General features: G+C 38.2%; 1 protein-coding gene and 1 pseudogene across 1 annotated transcript; both read right to left on the reverse strand.

The window, feature by feature from the left end:
* Positions 1-868: 868 nt before the first annotated feature.
* On the reverse strand, positions 869-2,646 carry LOC147423854 (uncharacterized; annotated as a pseudogene).
* Positions 2,647-2,772: 126 nt separating this feature from the next.
* On the reverse strand, positions 2,773-3,402 carry LOC147423855 (uncharacterized). Its single transcript, XM_086501519.1, has one exon. It carries the CDS (start codon positions 3,400-3,402, stop codon positions 2,773-2,775), a length of 630 nt encoding a protein of 209 aa, XP_086357645.1.
* Positions 3,403-22,696: the final 19,294 nt, after the last annotated feature.

A 22,696-nucleotide genomic window follows, 5' to 3' on the forward strand; every position in this document is an offset into this window, starting at 1 on the left:
TAACTTGTGGAGCTTGTGAAGCGATTTACTTTGAGGTGAGGACTCTTGAGCCTCACTCAACAATAATGGATGTTTGTGAATGTTTAGGGAGTACTGTTAATATGTGGAGCTTGTACAGAGATATACTTTTGAGCTGAGGACTCTCAATCAGCAATAATGGATGTATGTGAATGTTCATGTTTGAGTGCTTCTAATGTGGCCGAGATTCACCTTCATTGAGAACTAAAATCTTTGCGAACGTTCTTGATTTGACTACAGTCTACTGCTTGAAATGTGACTGAGATTAAACTTTGGCTGAAAACCATAATGAATGGCTAACAGTATTTGAAGGTTGTCCCAAAGAATAAACAAGCATTTGAAAGACAAAATGTAGCTGACGCATTGAAAGAAAAAATGCATATGATGCAGTAAGACTTTGATAGGAAGGGGATATTGTATGAAGAAATGTGAATGATAAACTTTGTGTTGTCATAATAGATAGTAGTTGATGTTGTGTGAGAAATGGGGATGTATCATGTGTTAACGGGAGACATCGTGTGTTAAACATACTAACCATAAAACAAAACTTTACCCGTTGCACCTTCAATTATTACATACAAGTACTTTTATACACCATAAAGGGCAGCTGGCATGTTAAGCATGAAACATAAACTGATTGGTAGTACTACGATTATTGCTTTGATAGAAACTAGGTATATTGCTGCAGGAGTACAACCCCAAGATTGGAATCGCGAGTAGGAGGGATTGAGTTTTAACATGTACTGTAAAACTTGTTGAAATATCTAACCTTGATACAAGACACTGCTCCAAAAAGTTACTGCTCGTCTAGAATAGTGAAGTGCTTCAAAATTGAGCTTAAGTAATGCAGTCATTCTCGAGCTCGTTTAGCACGCAACTTTTGCATTTGATGCTGTCGCGCCAAGGCGTGATAAGGCTGACCTATCTGAAGTGGCCTCAATTGTAAGCTTTCTAATGAACCTTGTTCCCACAAGACTGATTGTAATCTTTCTTCAAAGAGCTGTTGTTGAATCTCCCAATCTTTTCTCGAAAGTTTGGCTTCTCGGGCACGGGCCTTTCTTTGTCGAGCAGCCTCTTTCTCTGCAAGTGAATGAAGTCTCTTCTTTTCTTTTTCAATGCGCTTCTCCTCTTTTGCCTTGGCTATCTCTTCTTTCTTTGCATTCTTTTCTCTCATACTTTCAATGTATTGTGTAGATGTTAAAATGAGACTATTTGTGTAGTCTACAAAAGCCTCACGGTTTGCTTGACGCACACACACTTCTGACATTGGAACTCGGAGCATATCAATGATACGGTTTTGCTGAGATGTGCCTTCTTGAGTAGTTGATGTTGGACCTGCATTTGAATTTGGAAACCATGCTTCTTGACGAGCTGCTACTGTTGGAATTTGAACCACATTAGTGACACGTCTGTTTTGAGTGAGGCCTTCTTGAACAGTTGTTGTTGGAGCTGCATTTTCATTTGGAAACCTTGCTTCTTAATGACTTGTTATTGTTGGAATTCGAGCACTATCAGTGATATGTATGGTTTGAGGTATGCTTGCTTGAAAAGTCGAAACGGGAGCTGCATTTCTATTAGGAAATTGTGCGTCTTGAACTCTTTGTACCTGAGCTGCATTTTCATTAGAAAATCGCGCATCTTGAACTCTTTGTGGCTCTACTGGCAGAGTAGGAGAACTTACCTGGTTTTCCATGTAATTTGTGGTAATTTGGTTGGGTGTTATGTCCCAATTGCACTCGTCTTCTGTGAAGAAATGTGGTTATGAGTTGCAAGGTGTGTAGTTTGAAATTTTAGCTCCCTCCAAAAGCTGGGTGAAGCTTATTGCATGTGTCTGATTTTCTTGCTGAGAAGAAATTCTACTTTCTTTTTGGAGCTGAGATGCGAGAGTATTGAGAGCTAGTATGGCCTTAACCTCATCCTTTATGGGCTGCTCAATTGGCGTGTTGGGTACTTGTGACTCTGTCTCATCAAGTGGACTTGTCTCCTCAACAAGATTAATGTGATTGCAGGGCATACCTTCAAACTTAACTGCTGCAAAATCTAGTGGCCATATCCCTGTTGCTCGAAACCCTACTGTTATGTTAGCTTCCGTTAAAGATAAACTTATTGCCGTTGCCACAATAGAAGCCAGCTCTGTCTTTCTTGCTTGCTTCAAAGCTGTTCTCTGTTGCCATTTATCCCTCTCCTTCCGAAATTGTACTTTTAATGGCTTGAATATTGATACGTCGAGTGGCTGAAGTTTATGTGATGTGTGGGCTGGCAGTGTGACAATATCTATGCCGCTCTCTTTTGCTTTGGCCACTACCTCAAGTGAGACATGACTTACGTGTCCATCAAGGACCAAGAGGTGTCTGTTTTCTTTGCCTTGTAGTGAAATAGCATCATCGAAGTGTTTAAGCCATGCTTGAAACAACTCTCCTGTCATCCATGCCTTTTTCTGTACAGCCATGGCAGCTCCAGGCTCACAAAACCTAATTTAGTTAGTTGTTATGCGACTGCCCTTAAAATATAGTAAGAGGGTATTGCTTGACCAATTGCATTAACACAACACAGTACTGTCATCCACTCATGTGAATCGCATGTAACTCCATAAACTGACCTTGATCCTTTCTTGGCTAACACTTTCATACCCTTATCTCTAGATCCTTGAAATCCTGTCTCGTCTACATTCCAAATATTTGACGGCGGGTAGTTGTGTTTTGAGTAAAGCTCTTGAAGGTTTTTGTGGAACGTTTCTACTATTTCTGGCCTGAATCAACTTGCCCTTGACTGGTCTAGGCTCTCGGTAACTCGAAAAACCAGAGTTGGGTGCCGCTTACGAAATCCATCCCACCAGCTTCTGCCTGGAATGCCATTTGAAAAAAGTATGTTCCTTGTTTGACAAATTTCTGCAGCTTTGAGCTTTACATCTGTCATAGAAACTCCATGACCAGAGTCACACTTTAAAAAAATCCATTGGAGCAATGCTTCTTCTTCGGCTGTAGTGAGAGTGGTGGGGGGTCCTTTCCTTTTTGTTTGAGTCCTTCCCTCTTCCCAATTAGCAATTGCACCTCTGCTAATGCCAAATTGTATGGAACATTTGTTTAGAGAAAGTCCATGTTCTCGTGCATGGAGAGCTTTGGCCATATCTTCTGTTGTCCATGACAACTTAGTGCGGGTTGTTGGCCTCTTTGGTGTCTTTGGAGGATCTTCTCCTACCTCTGGAAGAGGTTGAGCTGGAGTAGTAGGTGTACTTGATCTTGACTTTTGAAGTATGGCTTTTGTTATGAGAGCAAGAGGAGGATTTTTGTTTGATCTTCGATGCGATCGCTTCTTAATTCTGCTGTCTTTGCTTTCAATTGGATGGTGTGGTTTTTTGATGCCTTTCTTTGGGACATGTTGCATTGTCTCCGGATCTGTTGGTTGCTCTTTTTTAGGGCTTGCTGGTCTTTTTGTGGTTTTTGGTGTTGAAGTGCTTTGCTTGATGCCGATGAAAGGAGCCTGCTTTCTTTTAGGGTTTTTGCAATGGTAAATGGGTTGTACATGTACTCTTCCGCAGCAACACCCTCGACCACCGTGCTTATGTATTAAAACAGACGTGCAAAGTAGACCTTCCAACTGTGGGTGTCTTTCAACTAGGCAAGCTTTACATTCGCAGGGAGCTACAGATGCCATTGAGGAGGATTTGCATAATGGGACAGTGAGGCTGGAAACTGTGAATTTGGTTTGCAGCGTAGGGATGAGAGTGTGTGTGCAACATTGAACTTTGCTCTGGTTAAGTGATATATGCTCTGTTCATACTGGTCATGTATGCTTGCTTATGGCTGGGAAACTGGAATCTAGTAGGGATGGTGTTCTGCTATTGCTTTTATGCTGGTCTGAGTCATGGTCAGGTTCTGTTTTGTTGTTAAAGGCTCTGCTTGAGGCTGGCGTGAAATTCTCATGTTGATTCATGATTATTAAAAATAAATGCATCGTTTATTATTGCTGAGATGGGGGTGTGTTGTCATTGAGCAGGTGGCGAGTCACTCCAAGAGATGCAGAATGTAGGATTTAAGGCTCTGGAGTGCACCGGTTAGAGGCGTACGCGCGTAAAGAGGAGCAGAGTGTGTATCGAAAGTTGGAAACGTGGCCTTGAGTTGTAATTCTGAAGCATTTTCAATTTTTTAACGAGCCACGTTGTAAATTTTGCCTCTCTTTAGGCCCTTATTTTAATACTCATTGGGTCATTTATGTCTCTAACTTTTGTCTCTCTTCTGGTGCCTTGTTACTTACTGGCTCCTCTACCCTAACATCAGATCTGAAGAACAAAGCCAGTGCCCAAGGTGGCCATGAACTGAGGAGTCCTTGCCACAAACTCCGCAGTCCTCCTTCGCCAGCCAGCCCCCAACAACGAAGAACTCCAAGTGCAACAAAAGCCGCAGTTGCCCCAAAACCGGGGAGAGGAAGGCGGCCACCCTTAGCTCATAAAAATAGGGGGAGAGCATAGATGAGGGCACACAAAAATGGTCGGGACTGCATGGGCCTCTATCCCCAAGGCGCACCCAGCCCCGTGAGGGAGAATCCACCAAGGAACCTGCACCAGCCAGCTCCGCCTGATGGAAACACCACCTTGCCCCGCAGGGCAACCTAGGCTTCCCTGCCCCCTTGCACCTCGTAGGCCGCAATGCCCGTCAAAGAAGCTCACTCACAACCCTACTACAGTTCTAGAAGTAGGACAACTATGGCAACCTTCCACTATATTTGAAGATTTTAACACTAAACTTATTTAAGCTTTTTTGGGTGCTATCACATTGACGTGAAATCCATACTATATATAATGCGGCTTAAATTTTTGAAGGCCAAAGAGACCCTCCACGTGTCGATCCCTCCAAGCCTCTACGCGAACTGCAGTGCCACCAACTTTTTGCGCCTACCTCACTGTTGGGTTGTCCCGCCTACCACAATCGTCACAAACTTGCATGCAGCTGCACATTGCCTTGAAGGTACCATTTTCTTTTCTATGAGAACAACCTATAGTCGTTGACTCCTGGGACTTGGACCCTGGAAGGATATGTGTGTGTGTGTGTGTGTGTGTGTGAGAGAGAGAGAGAGAGAGAGAGAGAGAGAGAGAGAGAGAGAGAGAGAGAGAGAGAGAGAGAGAGAAGAAGAAGAAGAAGAAGAAGAAGAAGAAGATTGTTTTAACATCGTAGGAAACCATCCCAAGAGACCTTAAAGATCTATCCGAGGAGGAGAGTTGAACTCAAGACCTGTTATTCAATAGGGAAATGGAATAACCAATCTACCACACTTGGGGGGGGGGGGGGGGGAGAGAGAGAGAGAGAGAGAGAGAGAGAGAGAGAGAGAGAGAGAGAGAGAGAGCAGTACCCATGTCAACTCCTAGCAAGCTGTGTGTGTTTGTGTGTGTGTGAGAGAGAGATATACGAGTTTAAGGCTCTCTGTGTGTGACTCGTGAGAATATATATATATATATATATATATATATATATATATATATATATATATATATATATATATATGCTCTGTGTGTGGGACTCATGATAATATATATATATATATATATATATATATATATATAGAGAGAGAGAGAGAGAGAGAGAGAGAGAGAGAGATGTATGACTGGCGATAGAGAAAGATAACTTATGGCAGGCCACGATAGCCATGCGCACAACCTCCGTGTGTGTGTGTGTGTGTGAGAGAGAGAGAGAGAGAGAGAGAGAGAGAGAGAGAGAGAGAGAGAGAGAGAGAGAGAGAGAGAGAGAGAGAGAGAGTCTCAGTGATACAGTGGAGTGCTAGCGAGTCTCTGATGAGCAGCTCTTATCGGAGTTCGGTGAGCCAGTTAATGTAATCCTACCTCTACATTTTAACTATGAAGGTGATAAAACCTAGGTTTACTCTAATCCCACCTACAAATTTAGATATTTGTGTCTACATTTTAACTATGAAGGTGAGAAATTTACAAAAAATTAACTTCAAAAAACTTTCAAATGTAGTCAATTTACCTCAGAAATTTCTCTTATGCAGGTTTGTCAAGTTTTTGGAAGAAAGTTTTTTTCGAGCACTGATGCCAGTGCAGTGAGGCGGGCGGGTGGGCGGAGAGAGAAAGAGACGGTGAGAGCCAATGTTCGGGAAATTCTTTTTCACCGTGCAACTGTGTTGCTTTGAAATTCAAAATGGTATTTGAAAACAAGAGGAAAAGGAAAAACGACGCTTGCAATTTGAGGAAAATAGTGTAAAAATGTTACAAAGTAGCTCATTTTTCAAAATTTCCTTCTGGAAACTCACCAAAAGGAATTGGATAAGGTTCGTAAAATGGAATTTCTAGAACAATGTGAGAGCGCTCAATTGCTTGTGTTTTTAGGGCGCACACACACACACACACACACACACACACACACACACACACACACACACACACACACACACACACACACACACACACACACACACACACACACACACACACACACACACACACACACACACACAAAGAGGGCGGGGAGGGGGGGGGGGGGGGCGGGGGGTGCAAAATCTTCCAACCAAGAGCTTGCTCCCATAGGCAATAGAGACAAAGGCTAGAAGTTGCATTCGAGGACAACCAATGGTTTCTGGGAAAATCTGAGAAGGGACAGCTTGCATCATGGTATTGTCGGGGCATCGGAATGATATACACAATTCGCACAGACATCCGCTTTGTGAGGTGAGCACAACTTTGCCTTCTTTATCAACCGCATTGTTTTAGAGGTAGCTTGAAGTTTTTTCAAGACATTTCTCTATTTATAGGTTTTCTTGCCTTCAAACTTGGAATTTAGTGGTAAACCTAAAACTTTGTAGTTGAGATACACTAAACTGGGGGTTTTTAAGCACTGGTCGATAGATACGCGATCCTCTTTTTTGGAACCTTGGAGAACCTACATATGAGAACATTTTGAGGTGAATTGACTACATTTAAAGGTTTTTGCTCTAAGTTTTTGTTGCCTTCAAATTTAGAATTTAGAGGTAGATGGGGTTACCCTAAGCCTAGGTTTCTTGAGCACTACATGGTACACAATTCTTTCCCTTCAAATTTAGGTTTTAGAGGTAAATGTTAACATGTGTAGGTGGGATTACAAAGAGCCTATATTTTTTTCTAACACTTTGATACACAAAGAAAACATTTCTACTTTATATAAACATTGCTAATGCATATTAAGAGCAGTGCTCGAGAAAAACATATTAAAGACACTCCTGATGCATACTAAAGGAAGTGCTCGACAAAAACATATTAAAGTTAGTGCTACTTTGTAGAAATAAAACATTGATGATGCATATTAAAGGCAAGTGCTGCTCGAAAAAAAACTTTTCTCCAAAACCTTGGCAAACCTATTTATTAGAAATAGTAGAGGCAAGTTGACTAAATTTCTTTAGACTTTGTAGGTTTTCTTACCTTCAAATTTCGGTAGATGGGATTACACTAAAACTAGGTTTTTTGAGCATTAGCCAATACACAGTCAATCCTTCCCCTTCAAATTTAGAATTTAGATGTAAATGTCAAATTTTTGGTGTGGATTGTAGTTTTTTTCTCACTGTGATACATTCGCAAAACATTGTTAATGCAATAAATTAAGGTATTGCTTGAAAAATATTTTCTCCAAAAACCAATTTACCACATTTGGGTGATAGAAAGTTTTTTCAAGCTGCATCTACTTCTTTATATAGGTAGCCATGAAAATCATGTTTTCTAGCGTCATTGGGAGAACCCATAACAGGGGAAGTTTTGAAAGCCATAAGGATAATGCTAAGAGACTTTTCAACGATTTTTGAACTACATGTAAGTCTACTATTTAAGTGTGAATTGGAGAACCAATCTACCGTGTTTGGAGAGGGAATTGGTAGAGTCAGTCTACCACATTGGGGGAAGAAATTAACAAAGCTAGTCTATCACACTTGGGTGATAGGACAGTGATCGATCTCATAAGGCTTGAATTTGTTTGGTTTGTATCTTCCTTCCTTAGGGTGTGCTATAATTGATACTGTAATGTATTGAGACTATTTTATGCTTGCAACACAATGTTTCAATATGGAAACATACGCACTTATTATGAAGTTGGTGTTTTCACTATTGCTTGGCATAATCATTCATGAGGATAAGGGACACGTGCCTTTGTGTTCCTAACTCTCCAAGTCATTCCTCACATGTTTGTACATGTCAAAAGGTTGCATGGCATTATCGTCGCTAATTTCCTATACAACACACTACATACTTGCCAAGAGATACCTTGCCGTCCTCAATGAATGATCATGGTCATGGTAGGAGTCCCTTCCCATTTGTGGAGGGTCGTGTCCATGGTGATGCCACTTTTTCACAAGCCCTACGAATTGTCATGTAGCAAGGACAAGAACAAAGAACACACTCTATCATGTTTGGATGGGACAAGAAGATATCGTCGACAACGCATCCAAATGTATTGAGAGATAAAGTATTGTTATAGATTAAAGAGTTTCAGTGGCATTAATAGTACACTCTTTGGGTCCACACCAATGCATCGTTCACATACTTTAGCTATATGTTGATTCAATTCTCTCACTTTCCATTGTCACGAAAACCTAAACCTAATGTTATGTTACCAATGACTAAATGATTTAAGGCAATACAATAAAGGATGAAAAACCTTATTACTTGGATTATTTCTAATCTTAATGTTTTTATGAAACATTTAAGATATGGCATTACCTTGGATTGAATGTATAGAGAATAATTGCAGATGTTATCAACTTGGGGGAGAAGGGTTTGCCTAAACTAGACCATACTTTTTCTCGGCTGTAGCAATGCGCGGGTCACATACTAGTAAAAATCTAGCCGGACGCGCGAGCGAGAGAGAGAGAGAGAGAGTTCCATTCAAATTAAAGCCCACAACGCAACCATTGTCTGTACCATCAAAAAAAGCTTTGCCTCGTGACTCATGCTTGTGCCTTCTTTTTTCTTTTCACCCATCTAGCCAATAGTGCATATTTGGAGATTCTTTTTAATTAGCCTCTCAAAAATGATTGGCAAGGCCTACTAGTAGCAACCGTCTATAATATGACAAATTTTTTTGGTGGGAAAAAATACAATTCCATTTATAACCGCAACAACAACAATACTAAATAAACACCATACTGGCTAGCATGGACATGGTAAATGGAAGTCAAGTAGACTATTAACTTCATAGGCCTTCAAGAGGAGGCATGGTGGTAGAGGTCTTTTTTTACAACCACTTATGGAGGGCAGCAAAGGCACATCCAGAAAAACCATAACACTTTTTTCTGTAAAGAAAGGCAAAAACATGATTGGAGATTATCTTTTTTCTTGTGTAGCACATTCTTTTGTAATAAAGTTATAAAATAAATTCTCTAAATAGTGATGCTAGATACCATTAGAAAAGCAGGGTGGTTGAAGGATTGTCTGCAAGTTGGGTACAAGTCAGAGAAGGATGGAGTGGAAGCAGAAGACCATTGGATGAGATCACGCTAGGGGGTTGAAAATAGATGGGCAATGGGGTAGGGTTGTCTCCTATTACGAAAATGTGAAATAAATCATATTTTTACTTTTAATCCATCTTAAATATTTTGTTGGTGGGAAATGTGTGTGTGTGGGCAGTAGATGAGTAGATGCAACTATGAAGGCTCATATACTTTGGGTAGTCTCTACCTCCATAATAAAGAACAAAGTCTATCTATCTCTTACTTGAGTCTTAGCAAAGGGTGAGAGAACATTTTCAAGCAAGGAAAAAATCAAGTGAGCACTCCCCAAGCTACATCCACATTCATCATTAATGAAACATTATGTATGTAGCACTATCAATCCTCCATGTGATAATCATAGCGCTTGTTGGAAGTGATCAATGTTGCCAGTCTTTCAATTTAATGAAACCTAAAACAAAGGTCAAAACAAATCCACTACATAGAGAAACTAGCTATACCACAACCTTAACAAAATCCAACTAATCAAATTGAAATATCATGTCCATCAACAAATAGCATCCAACAAGCCAAAGTATGTTCAAAAGGAAAATAAAGTGCCATAACAGGAGTCGAGGACTCACTAGTCTGTCAAATGGGTTGAGGCTTGTACTCATGTCCACCTCTACGTGCATCTATCAGTAGGGAGTTGCATTACTACTTAGCCAAAAAAGGCACCTTGAAGACGATTCTTGAAAAACAATATTAATAAGAATATTTAAATATTTAAAAACACCAACACATCATTCATTACCATTTTACAATACGTTTGGCATATTTGCATAGTTATGAACTAAAAAAAGTAGAAACCTATACACCAATCTCAGTGCTGCCATGTGTATTGTGTCAACCTTCTTTAGTGCCTTATTTGCATCTTTGTTTCTAACTTCTAGGAGGGTCCTAGTAGGGTAAAGATATGGCCTAGCCTCAAACATGACCTCCTCAAAATAGATATCTGGTGTACAACCATGAGGAAGCACAACACCCACAGACACATCAATGAAGTCGTACACCAACTTAGAGTCTCTAACAAGAATTATTTGCAGCAATGAGTCCTCTATGAAGTCAACTAAAAAACAATAACTTACAAAACATCTATTCTTGAACTTTGTGATGATCCATAAACAATGCAAATTTGTTTATAGACATTTACTTGCAAAATACACGATTACCGTTTTTCAAAGTTTAAAGAATTATTTGTAGTTGTATTTCTCTACAAAGTCAACTAAAAAACAAGAACATACTAATATAATAAAACATCTACTCTTGAATTTATGATCCATAAACAAGGTAGAATATTTTATAGACACTTACTACAAAATACATAATACATAATACCAAAAGAATAATAGTAGTTAGTATGCAAACCTATAAGGACTCTCTTCTCTTTGCAAGTCGAAATTGACACGATAAAATCCCCTTTTCCCTACGTGTTTCCTTTTTTTGCAAGGTGGATTAAAGGCCAGTGATGTCACCTCTCCAACCTTGTACTCTTGCATACGGTATTACCCAACATAATGGTATCAAAGGGCACTCAAAGTAGTTGAAGATGCAACTATATGTAATAGGTCTTCCCCTCTATTCATGTAAATCATGTTTTCATCTCCTACTTGGTGGCTGCTGCAACTTGATCTTGCACAACATATGTCACTATTTGAATTCATGTCTCCTGTTGTGCAAGAGGTTCATCCACCTCATGAATGAATCATATGCCATGCTATGGACTTGTATTTCTTCATCTTGCATATCCAAGACTTTGATTAGATTAGTGGTGCACACAAAGCAAATTTGATGAGTGCTCTCAACAAAAGTTGAGTATTTTGAACCTAGCTTTCTCCCTCTCCTTCCTCTTCTCCAAGACACATGACTTGCACACAACTAAAGAAATAAAATTAGACAACATTTTCAATAGGAGCGCCATGACATGGATAGCAAACCAAAGCATGCAATATTAAATAGTCAATCATAACATTGAAGAGCTCGGGTTCTCTACTTTACTCACAGATGCATATGGCTAGAAGTTCGTTATCTCCAAGTTAGCAGAACCGCCACATCACAAATAGTGAGTTGAAGGACATAGTAATCAATAATCAATCATGACGCACCATGGTCTTCTTCTATCCTTTACTTATTCTTCAAAGCAGTATAGTTCACTCTCTTTTGCAATGGCCATGTGATGCATAGCTACCAATCTGCATGACTTTGGAAGGGTGTCTCACTTGAGTTGTTGCATATGTTTAGAGAGAGAGAGAGAGAGAGAGCGAGAGAGAGAGAGAGAGAGAGAGAGAGAGAGAGAGAGAGAGAGAGAGAGAGAGAGAGAGAGAGAGAGAGAGAGAGAGAGAGAGAGAGAGAGAGAGGAACTTAAGTCTATGTAATCTTCTTGATGCTAATTAAGTAGGTCTATTATGAAGGAAATCATCTTTGGTGCAAGAGAAACACTCAAGGGGGAAGTCTTATAAAAGTCTTTGTGAAAAGTATGTCTGAACTTACACTTGTGCTACTTGGAATCTCAAAAATACCATTCAAAAGAAATAACAAAATGAAATTTCCATCCAAGTCTAGGTGCAATCACCTATACTTACACCCCAAAAGACATGAAGTTTTTTCAAAAAAGCTATTATGAACAAAACAAATTTATTATGATAATATGGTTACAGAGGGGATTTTGGAACAAAATAATGAAATGACTGCCCCTCATGCATGGTCACACATGCACCTAGTTATTTGTCTTGCATGCAACTATGGAATACCTTTTGTAACTATGGAATACCTTTTGTATATAACTATTCCAATTTTGGCATAGATGCACTAGTAACATTTTATTAATAACTATGCTTTGTGTAACTACAACATTACCCTTGTCCACCCCCATTCATATTTCCTCCGTTATCTTCAGACATTGTCTGCTTTGTTCCAGTTCACATTGTACTCCACCTTGTCTTCTAACTTTGTCATTGAAGGTTAGGACATAAAAGACTCAACCATTTCAAAAGTTTCTCATTACTAGTTCAAGTCAATAGGAAACTTAAATGGTTCACTAAATATACTTTAAGGGACTGATTTGATGATGTAGATTGGTGGCCGCCAACATTAAAGCATCCATCATGTGAAACGGTGGCTTTGCCTAGATAAGCGTTCAGAACACACAATTTTTTTTTTCAATGTTGAAGTTTTTGTCGCTCAAGCCCAAAAGTATTGATATGAAGGATTAAAATGCATACTTGAAAGGCATGCAAACATTGATTGATTCTAGCATTCAAGACTTGGTAGAGAGATTCCTTAATAGACCATCATTTAATGGTGCTGCAAGGAACTTGGTGGACCTTCACCACTCAAGTATGCAAGAGATAGGGAGCAAAAGACTTGAAATGAATAGTGGAAAACACACAATCATCTCCAACCTGTAGCTATAGTACATTGAAAACAACCTCTCTAAAATATTCTCCCCACTTTCTCTATCGTAGCTTGCCACAACATGATCAATAGGATGCAAAAGACACATTGTAAGATCAAGCACCTATTTGGATATGCAATTTTCAAATATGATATTACTAGAAAACCTCTCTAAAATATTCTCCCCACTTTCTCTATCGTAGCTTGCCACAACATGACCAATAGGATGCCAAAGACACATTGTAAGATCAAGCACCTATTTGGGTAAGCAATTTGCAAATATGATATTACTAGATTTAAAATCTTTAAACAAAAAATTTGTTTGAAGCATCAATAAAACAATAGTGATCTTACTGCCTCTCTAGTGATAGGATGTTGATATGCCTTGGAATCACACATAAGTATCCAAGAAGCACAAGCCCTGCTCTTGTTGTGCCTGCAAGAAACTCACCTATGTGCTCAGCTAAGCACATGGTGATCAAGAAGCCCTCGTTGTCCATATACTCACAAGCAAGATCTGAGAGGTCCCCATTCTGCTGACTCTTAAGTCATGATGGGGTCCTTGACAGGTCTCTAGGATTAATAAAAATTATATCCTCTAAGTAAGAAAATTCTAGGGAATAGACCTTTGCCATTGGCAATGGCTTGGGACTATAGCCTTAGAAAATACCTAGTCCTGTCTCGCAAGCAAAAACGGGACAAAATCTAAAAGACCGAAAACTTTTTTGGTTCTATAACCTCTACAAATGAGCTAAGGTATCCTCGTCCAACAGTTTTTCCCCTTTACATGAGTGAGGGCATAGCCGTTGGCGGAATCCTCTTCCATTGAAGAAGTCTTCTAACATTAGTGCGTGGGGATGGATAGTTACCTGACTTATGAGGTCCACTCGTCCATGATCAACAACCTTACTTGATCCCCACTTATCACCCTGCACTTACACATGATTTTTGTTTTCTAATTACTAGTATAGTCTTTTAATACTTAAAATAATGGTTCATTCTAACTTCCCATCACAGTGATTCGTAAAAACAAGTATTGAAAACAGCTGACAACATTTTTTATCAAACAAGCATCTTTAAACTTAAGATAGGTTATTGGCAACTAAAAACATTTACCATAATAACCATGACCAATATTCTTCTTGTCTGAAGATCACCTAAGCATGAAAAATAGCACCCATTTCTTATTCATAATTTGGGTGAAAAATATCACCAAAAGTTCAGGGTGCCCATGGACAACCGGGCAGCTCCCATTGGATAAGAAAATAGTATTCTGACTTATGTAGAAACATCAAGACATGACGGAGTAGAGACTCATCATTCATGGAGGTGGCCAACTTAAGTGGCCTTATAGCCATCCTCATTCATCAAAATATACCAAGGGAGTTGGAGGTGCCTTGAGACAACCTGTCTTAAGGATGATCAATCATATCTTTCCTAATTCAACAAGATTAACCCAAGAATTTATTTCCTAGGTTACAAACAATTGCATGATTGTTTCTTGGAAGATACCTTTCTGGTTTATGGTCAATTTTAACACTTCCTAAGTCCTTATCCACTCCTTAACGAATGCAAAATTATAACTTAAAAAGAAATGAGCTTAATTTATAACCAAAATTCATTGATCAAGGATTTGCTGGGGCTCAGGGACTCAAAAACTCTCATTTGTAGGTCTGTTGCTCGGACCGGCCTCGTGATCATGTATAGCCCTGACTCTCTTTGTGTTGCTATCATCCTCCTCACTTGCCTGATTGGCTCGGACCCTCTTAGGAGCCATGATCTTTATCCTTATAAAAGGATGTCTAACCATTAGGTGATTTTTCAAAACTCAAACTTATCATAGACGTACTTTCCTCAATTATCTTAATTCCTTTTTACTAAAAACCTAGGACATTTCATTGGTTCATAGTATTATAAGTAGATTCTTGTGGGTGATATCATTCTCAAGGATTTCTTATACCTTAATTTAGCCATATGAATTCTTACCTTATTTTAGAAAACTAATATGCTAGGTTTTCCCTTTATTCTATAGTAAAAGAAATACTAAACTTTTACTATAGTAACTACCAACTTATTTATAAACTTCCAAAGATCTAGTAATTATTTTATAGTTTTTTGAGTCAATTTCTTAATTTTCCTTTTTTTAATTAAGGCCAAAAATGACATATTTTTGGCTTAGTAACTATTATAGTAATTATCCAATGAATATATATTTATCTCAACTTTCTAACAGGGTGTTAAAACTCATAATTATCTCAAAAATTTTAAATGGATTTACTATTTATCCTCATTGTTTTACAGCTAAAAACCGAGGTCTTAAGCCAAGATAATCATAATATAACTATTACAAAATATTACTAATATTGTAATAGTTTTTTGATAATTATCTCGTTAACTTCTAAACATGTTTTCTAATTATCTCACTTACGTTTCAACTAAAATTATATTTTTTAGGCCAACATAATTAGTAAAACGAATAAAATAACTATAAGATAATTATCATGAGTTTCTAACACTATAATCTTTCTTTAACAAACATGTTTGCTAATATTCTCAACTGATTTTCATTTGCAAATAGAATTTATAGATCAAAATAATTAGTAAAACTAATAAAATAGCTATGAGATAATTATTATGAGTTTTTAACACTATAATTTTTCTTTGACAATTATCTCACTAACTTCTAAAATGTTTTCTAATTATCTCAATTTATTTTCAATTGCAAATAGAATTTATAGATCAACATAATTAGTAAAAAAATAAATTAACTTTTCACGAGTTTCTAACACTATAATATTTCTTTAATAATTATCTCACTAACTTCTAAACATGTTTGCTATTTATCTTAGTTAAGTTTCATTTAGAAATAAAGCTTTTAGGCCAACATAATTTATAAAATTAAGTAAATAATTATAAATGCTTGCTATCACTATAATCTTTCTTTGATTATTATCTCACTAACTTCAAAATATCTTTGCTAATTATCTTACTTAACTTTCAACTAAAAATAGAGTTTTTAGGCCAAGATAATTAGTAAACCTATGTAACTAATTACAAGGTAATTATAATGGTTTTTAAAATTTAAATACTTCTTTGATAATTATCTCACTAACTTTAAAACATATTTACTAATCATCTTAATTAATTTTTAGCTAATAGTATAATTTTTAGGCCAAGATAATTAATAAAACTAACTATCTAATTATGAAGAAATTATCACCAATTTTCAACATAATAATATTTTTTAATAATTATCTCACGAACTTGTAAACATTTTTGCTAATTATATTGATTAAGCTCTAGCTAAAACAGAGTTTTTAGACCGAGATAATCAATAAAACTAACTAACTAACTATGAGGTAGTTATCATGGATTTTTAACACTATAATATTTCCTTGATAATTATATCACTAACTTTTAAATGGGGATTTTATTTTTCCAAGATTTTCTTTTCGTGCTTTTGTAATTGTGGCAGTGTTTTTCAAGCTTTTTGCCTATATCTCAATGCAATTTGGTGTGTACCTCAATGTCATGGTTTAAGATTTAAGATATGCCAACCCTTTGCTCCTAATATGAGTATTGTAGTTTTGACTCTTCTTCTTAATGCCGTTACTAGGTCACAATGTGAGAAATGAAATGCAAACTTTGTTAAAATTTTCTTGGTGTGGGACATTTTTTTTTGTCTTTTTTTTGAGATTTTTATTTTATATGGATGTATTTAAGGACATTTAAACCACTTTACTTTGTTATTTGGTACTTTGATGATGAAGGTATGAGGGTATATTGTATATTGTATCTAGTTGTGCAAAATCCCTATATTGTGGACAAATGGGGTTTGATAGGCATAGAGGAAAAAGGTGACATAGAGCCTAAGGAAAAGCCGCCTAAGTTGGACATTCCAAATGCAAAGCTAAGCACTTAGACGAGTGAACAAAACAACTAGAGTCAACACGAACAACACTCATGTGGGGTTGTACAAGTACAAAAATGGTGAGAAAATGCTCTAGTATAAGTGCGATGAGCCCTACATTGGAGAATTGTCAGCAGAGAAAAAATGCTTGTATGTATTTATATCCATAGAAGGCAGAGATACCCATGTAATTATGCTTGATAAATATGGGCAGAGATACTGTGCAATAGATCGTAAGGAGCTAGAGAGATAGTCACTCCAAGCATACTATATCCAAGATCAAACCAAAATCAGAGAGAGTGAGTTCAAATAGAACGAGAGTCGAAGACCCATTTAGTCGACCTTAGGTAAGAGAACCTATAGTTGTGAAAATTGTTTCCAAAACATGAAGAATGAGACCATCACAAGTAGCAAAGTGTGTTGCTAAAAAGTACAATGGGTCAGGGGATCCATATGTACATGTTTCACTCTTCAAACAATTTTTGAGAGCTGAACAGGTGGTGGATTCCCATACTCAATACGAGAGATTTGGGTTGACATTGGAAGGAATAGCCTTAACATGGTTCCAACCATTGAACATCAGATATTTCCTAAACATAGGGAAACTTTTTTGAGAATTTATTGAGAAATTCTAAAAAAGGAAAATCAAGCACAATACAATTTCCAAATCTATGCTTTTAAGCAAAAGGAGAACAAGAGAGTGAAGGAAGCTTCGTTTTTCTTCAAACAATGCATAGAGATATGTACTATACTACAAGAGCTACCACAAGATGAGAGATTATTAGTTCTCTTTATAGAGGTCTTGAGAAACGAGTTGCTAAAAAAGGACTTGCACTTGAATGCGTACACCACATTTGAGCAAGTCACTAGAGAAGCATTGTATCTAGTCGACAATCGTAAAGCATAAGGAGAGGTAACAAAAGATGTAGAAATGCTATTAGTAGTGCCTCTTCTACCACAAGTGAATTCACAACAAAGCCAAGCGTTCAAGCTCCAAACCAAATTTTGATCACATGGTCAAAGAAGTGATCATAAGGATGAACCAGAGCTATCGACAAGCTCCAAACATACAACAACCACCACCGCCAAATAATGTACCGTGAGTCTTGAAGTAGTGTGTGATTGGGCAAAACTATACCAACCACAAGACAAATGAGTGATTTTACAATAGGAATTACATGAGGGAAAGGTTGTATGGACCACCAATGTTGTAACCTTTGCCACCACCACCAAGGTACCAAATAGGCTCAAATAATGCAAGACAAGGGGGAGACAAGCCTCAACTAGTTTTGGGTCAACAACCTCCTTTGCCTTAAGAGACCCTAGAAATTGTTAGATATATGTAGCCTATAGAAACACTCACAAACTACCAAATGATGCCGCTGACTTTATATTACAAAGAGCCAATAGAGACTTACAAGAGATAACTAGAGGGTATTTCAAATACCAAAGGAGGTTATCCTTCTTGGGTAAGCTGAGATGAAGCTGCAGAGCCATTATACATTGCTCAATCAACAAAGAATCATTATATGATGGACAAAAACACACCCATGTTTATAGCAAATTAGAATTACAAACCTAGAGGATATCACCCCCATGACATAGAACAACCAATGGGGCTGAGCAAGAATCCCAATGGGAAGGTCCTTACTATGAATGTGGAGGTAATCATTGGGCAAGAGTTTTTCAACATAAGGGTGAGTGTAAAAAGATTTTAAGATTTTGTGATGGTTGTGGGATAGATCATTTGTTAGGAAATAAGACGTAGTTAAATAGATAATTGAGTAGATTACTTAATGGAGAGAGATAAATTTACATACACGAGATTATAGAGTAGAGAGAGAGAGAGAGAGAGAGTACACACGATATACGTGGGTCACCCAATGTGGGTTACGTCCACGGGAAAGCAGCCACTCAATGGCTTTAGTACTTCAAAACAAGAAGTAGTTTACAAAGGGATTATACCCTTAATGGAGCTCCCGCCTTGCTTCACTCTCACCACCTCACACTCACCTTGTTGCATCAACTTCACACTATGAAATGTGTGTAGAAATGGCCTCCTTTTATAGGACAAAAGGGCTGCCCTCTCTCATGAGAGGCAGCCATGTGTAGCCACGCTTGTGTAGTTAAGTCCAAATCGGACCCTTCAATCCGCCCATGTGTGGCTGCCCTTGAGAAGACAAGTCCGCTTTTGCATTCGGCCACCGGCCATTGAATTCGGCCACTGGCCACCGGCCATTGACTTCCGGCCACCGGCCACCGGCCACCGTCCATTGACTACCGGCCACCGGCCAGCTGACCGGTTGTTTTCCGACCACTTTTCGGCTGCCGTCCGACCATAATATTCTAGCAAAAAAGGAATATTCCTGCGAGGCAAAAAGGAATATTCCGGCCCCTGATTTTTTGCCGTGAAAATTTTGGTTTTCTGCAAATGATTTTCCTTCACGCACGATGGCTTCTCCTCATAATGGGGGCCTTACAAATGTGCACTTTTACCACAGAAGATTACAAGGTAAATCAGGCTCCATACTTAACAATCTCCCACTTGGAGACTGATCTCAAAACCAAACCTGTGTGACTGCTTTCCATCCTGGCTTCTTATGCTTGAATTCCGATTGAGGATGAGCAAAAGCTCAACTTCTCCTTGTTGACCACCTTTGTAAACATGTCTACAGGATTTTCACTTGTATGCACCTTTCCTAGCTTTAGCTGTCCCTCTTCCAAAAGAGTGCGTATGAAGTGATATCTCACCTCAATGTGCTTTGTCCTTGAATGAAAGGCTGAGTTCTTCGCAAGATGGATAGCGCTTTGGCTATCACTGTACAAGACACAATTGTCTTGTTTGAATCCAAGCTCTTCTAAGAATCTGTGAAGCCACATAATTTCTTTGCTTGCCTCCGTCATTGCTACATACTTTGCTTCCGTGGGAGAAAGTGAAACCACTTTCTGCAGCTTTGAAGCCCAGCTTACTGCTGTGCCTCCAGCCGTGAACACATAGCCAGTAGTGCTCCTTCGAGTATCTTTGTCACCTGCCATATCTGCATCAGCATACCCTTCTAGAAAAATATCAGTTCCTCCAAAATACAAAGCATTTGTTGTTGTCCCTTTTAGATACCTAAGTATCCACTTCACAGCTTGACAATGCTCTTTACCTGGGTTGTCCATGAACCTACTCACAACTCCCACTGCATGTGCAATGTCTGGCCTTGTCCAGACCATAGCATATATTAGAGAACCTACCGCTGCACCATATGGAACTTTAGACATATAGGCTATCTCCTTTTGTGTCTTTGGATACATATCCTTTGTTATTTTAAAGTGACCAGCCAAAGGTGTAGAAACTGGTTTTGCATTTTGCATTGCAAACCTTTCTAGTACCTTCTTGATGTAATCTTCTTGAGATAGCTTTATTGTCTTCTTCGTCCTGTCCCTTGATATTTTCATACCAAGTATCCTATTTGCAGCACCTAAATCTTTTATTGAAAAAGATTTAGACAGCTCCTCTTTTAGGTCTTTGATGTCCTGCATGTTAGCACTTGCAATCAACATGTCATCAACATACAACATTAGGATGATGAATTTCCCATCTCCCAAATTCTTCGTGTAGACGCAGTGATCCGAGTTGCATCTTGTGAATCCATGATCCAACATCCATCGATCAAACTTCAAGTACCATTTTCTTGATGCTTGCTTTAAACCATACAAGCTCTTCTTTAATCTGCAAACCATTTTCTCCTTACCTTTTACTTCATACCCCTTTGGTTGAAGCATGTAGATTTCCTCCTCTAAGTCACCGTGAGAGAATGCCGTATTTACATCCATTTGCTCGAGATTTAGATCATGATCAGCCACAAGGCTTAAGACAAGCCTAATTGAGTTCATTTTTACAACAGGAGAAAATATTTCATTGAAGTCAATACCTTTCTTTTGAGAAAAACCTTTTACCACAAGCCTAGACTTGTACCTTTTCTTCCCACCTTCTTCTTCCTTCACCTTGTACACCCATTTGTTTTGAAGTGCTCGCTTACCTTTAGGCAACTCAACCAATTCCCATGTTTGGTTGCGATGTAGTGAGTCCATCTCCACTTGCATGCTCTTCATCCATTCTTCTTTGGATTCATGTTGCATAGCTTCTTCGTATGATTCCAGCTCTCCAGAATCTGAGATCAAGAGATGGTTGAACGCAGGAACAAACCTTTCTGGAGTTCTACTTGCTCTTGTAGATCTTCGGGGAACAGTTTGCGGCTCCTCATTTGGTTGACGTTGTTGCACATTGTCACCGTTTGCAGTCCTTGAGTCTTCACCGTCCTCAAGATCCATGTACTCATCACCTGTTTCTTTTGTTTGATTTCTATTGTCAACTTCTGTAGTTGCTGCACAAGCTAAAGGTTGCGTGCTAACAGTACACAAGTAAAGTGTACCGACCTTTTCTCCTTTGGCAACCACCAAAGATCCCTTAGAGATCTTCCACCGTTTGTTTCCGAATGCAATGTTGTGACCTTCATCGTCTAATTGTCCTGTAGAGATCAAATTTTTGCGAAGAGAAGGAACATGCCTAACATCTTTAACACTAGAATCGTAACAGGACACTTTTATGTCCTTGGACACTTTTGTGTCCTATTAAGTGACCATTTTGCTTGAACTATTTGAAGAGTATGCAAATGAATTTCTAGGTGCTATATATCCACAAAGTTGCCTTATGAGCTGAAAAAAACTTACCATTTTTTTTTGAGTATCTATCTCACCATTAACCTTACTCTTGCACAACATTTTTGAACCTAAACTGTGTGAAAAAACGGGTCATGTTTTTGGCTTTTTTTCAATTTTTGGCAACTATACCACTCTAAACTTCATGTTTGTGAGGTTTAGATGGCTAGAGGTTAGGCCTTCATAGTTCTCAACATGTTTTGATGCTTGTAGGGAGAGCTAAGCGTTAAAATTGAAAGTTATGACCAATTTACAAGAATTGCATAATCCTTTTTTTTGGCCAAAATTAGCACTTTTATGATTTTTTTGGTGGCTTTCTTGATATCCAAATTCAATTTTTATTGTGTAAGTGTAATGTATAACATAAAGCTAATCTTCCTTGAGTTTTGGGGGACCTAATATGCTATATAGCATAGTATATGATGATGGTCGAGTTTTTTGATTGCTGAAGAATACGATACATTTTAGAGTAGCAAGTATAACTTTCTCAATATTGCTAGTTTCTTAGGCCAATTGTGTGTATTTTGTAGGTAGTGACCATATCTAATCATAGACTACAAACTTGGCTAGATATTGAGTAGTTTCTATGGGTTTCTAGAGGTCATAATGCTAAACCCAATTTTTTCATGTTTGTTGTATTTAGCACTTTATCATTTCCCCCAAGGTTCCAATTGTAAGAGATCCATTATCCTTTTCACATGCTCCATGGCTCCTTTTGAATCCAGAGGCGCAAAGGGAACTAAGAAAGTATATAGTATCTGTATTGAGCGTGACTATAGAAACTTTGATGATAGGTCCGGAGAATGGCAAAAATGTAACTTTTCTGTACCTATTTTTTTGGCCCAAAAAAAAAATAGTGAGGTAAAAGTAACCATATGTTTTGGTCACCAACCCATTGAAGTTAACGGGGCATTTTATCTCATGTCCTACAAAAATCTCCACTCTTATTTATATGCAATCAACCGTCGTAAGAAATTGCTGTTTTGGGCAAAATGCACTGGTCCATCAACTTTGGAGGCTTGTAGTGACCAAGGGATGAGAAAAATTACAAGTTTCTCATTTTTTCCATATGTAGTAGTTATTGAACTATAAGCTCATGAAAGGATTTTTCAAAATGAGTGGATCTACTATGGTTTTGGATTTTTTTCCCAAAACCTTGAAAGGACATTTTTATGTCCTATTAGGTTACCATTCTAGTGTTAAGCTTCC

Source organism: Adiantum capillus-veneris, chromosome 26, assembly GCF_014529385.1.
Source record: "Adiantum capillus-veneris isolate H3 chromosome 26, ASM1452938v2, whole genome shotgun sequence".
NCBI lineage: Eukaryota > Viridiplantae > Streptophyta > Polypodiopsida > Polypodiales > Pteridaceae > Adiantum > Adiantum capillus-veneris.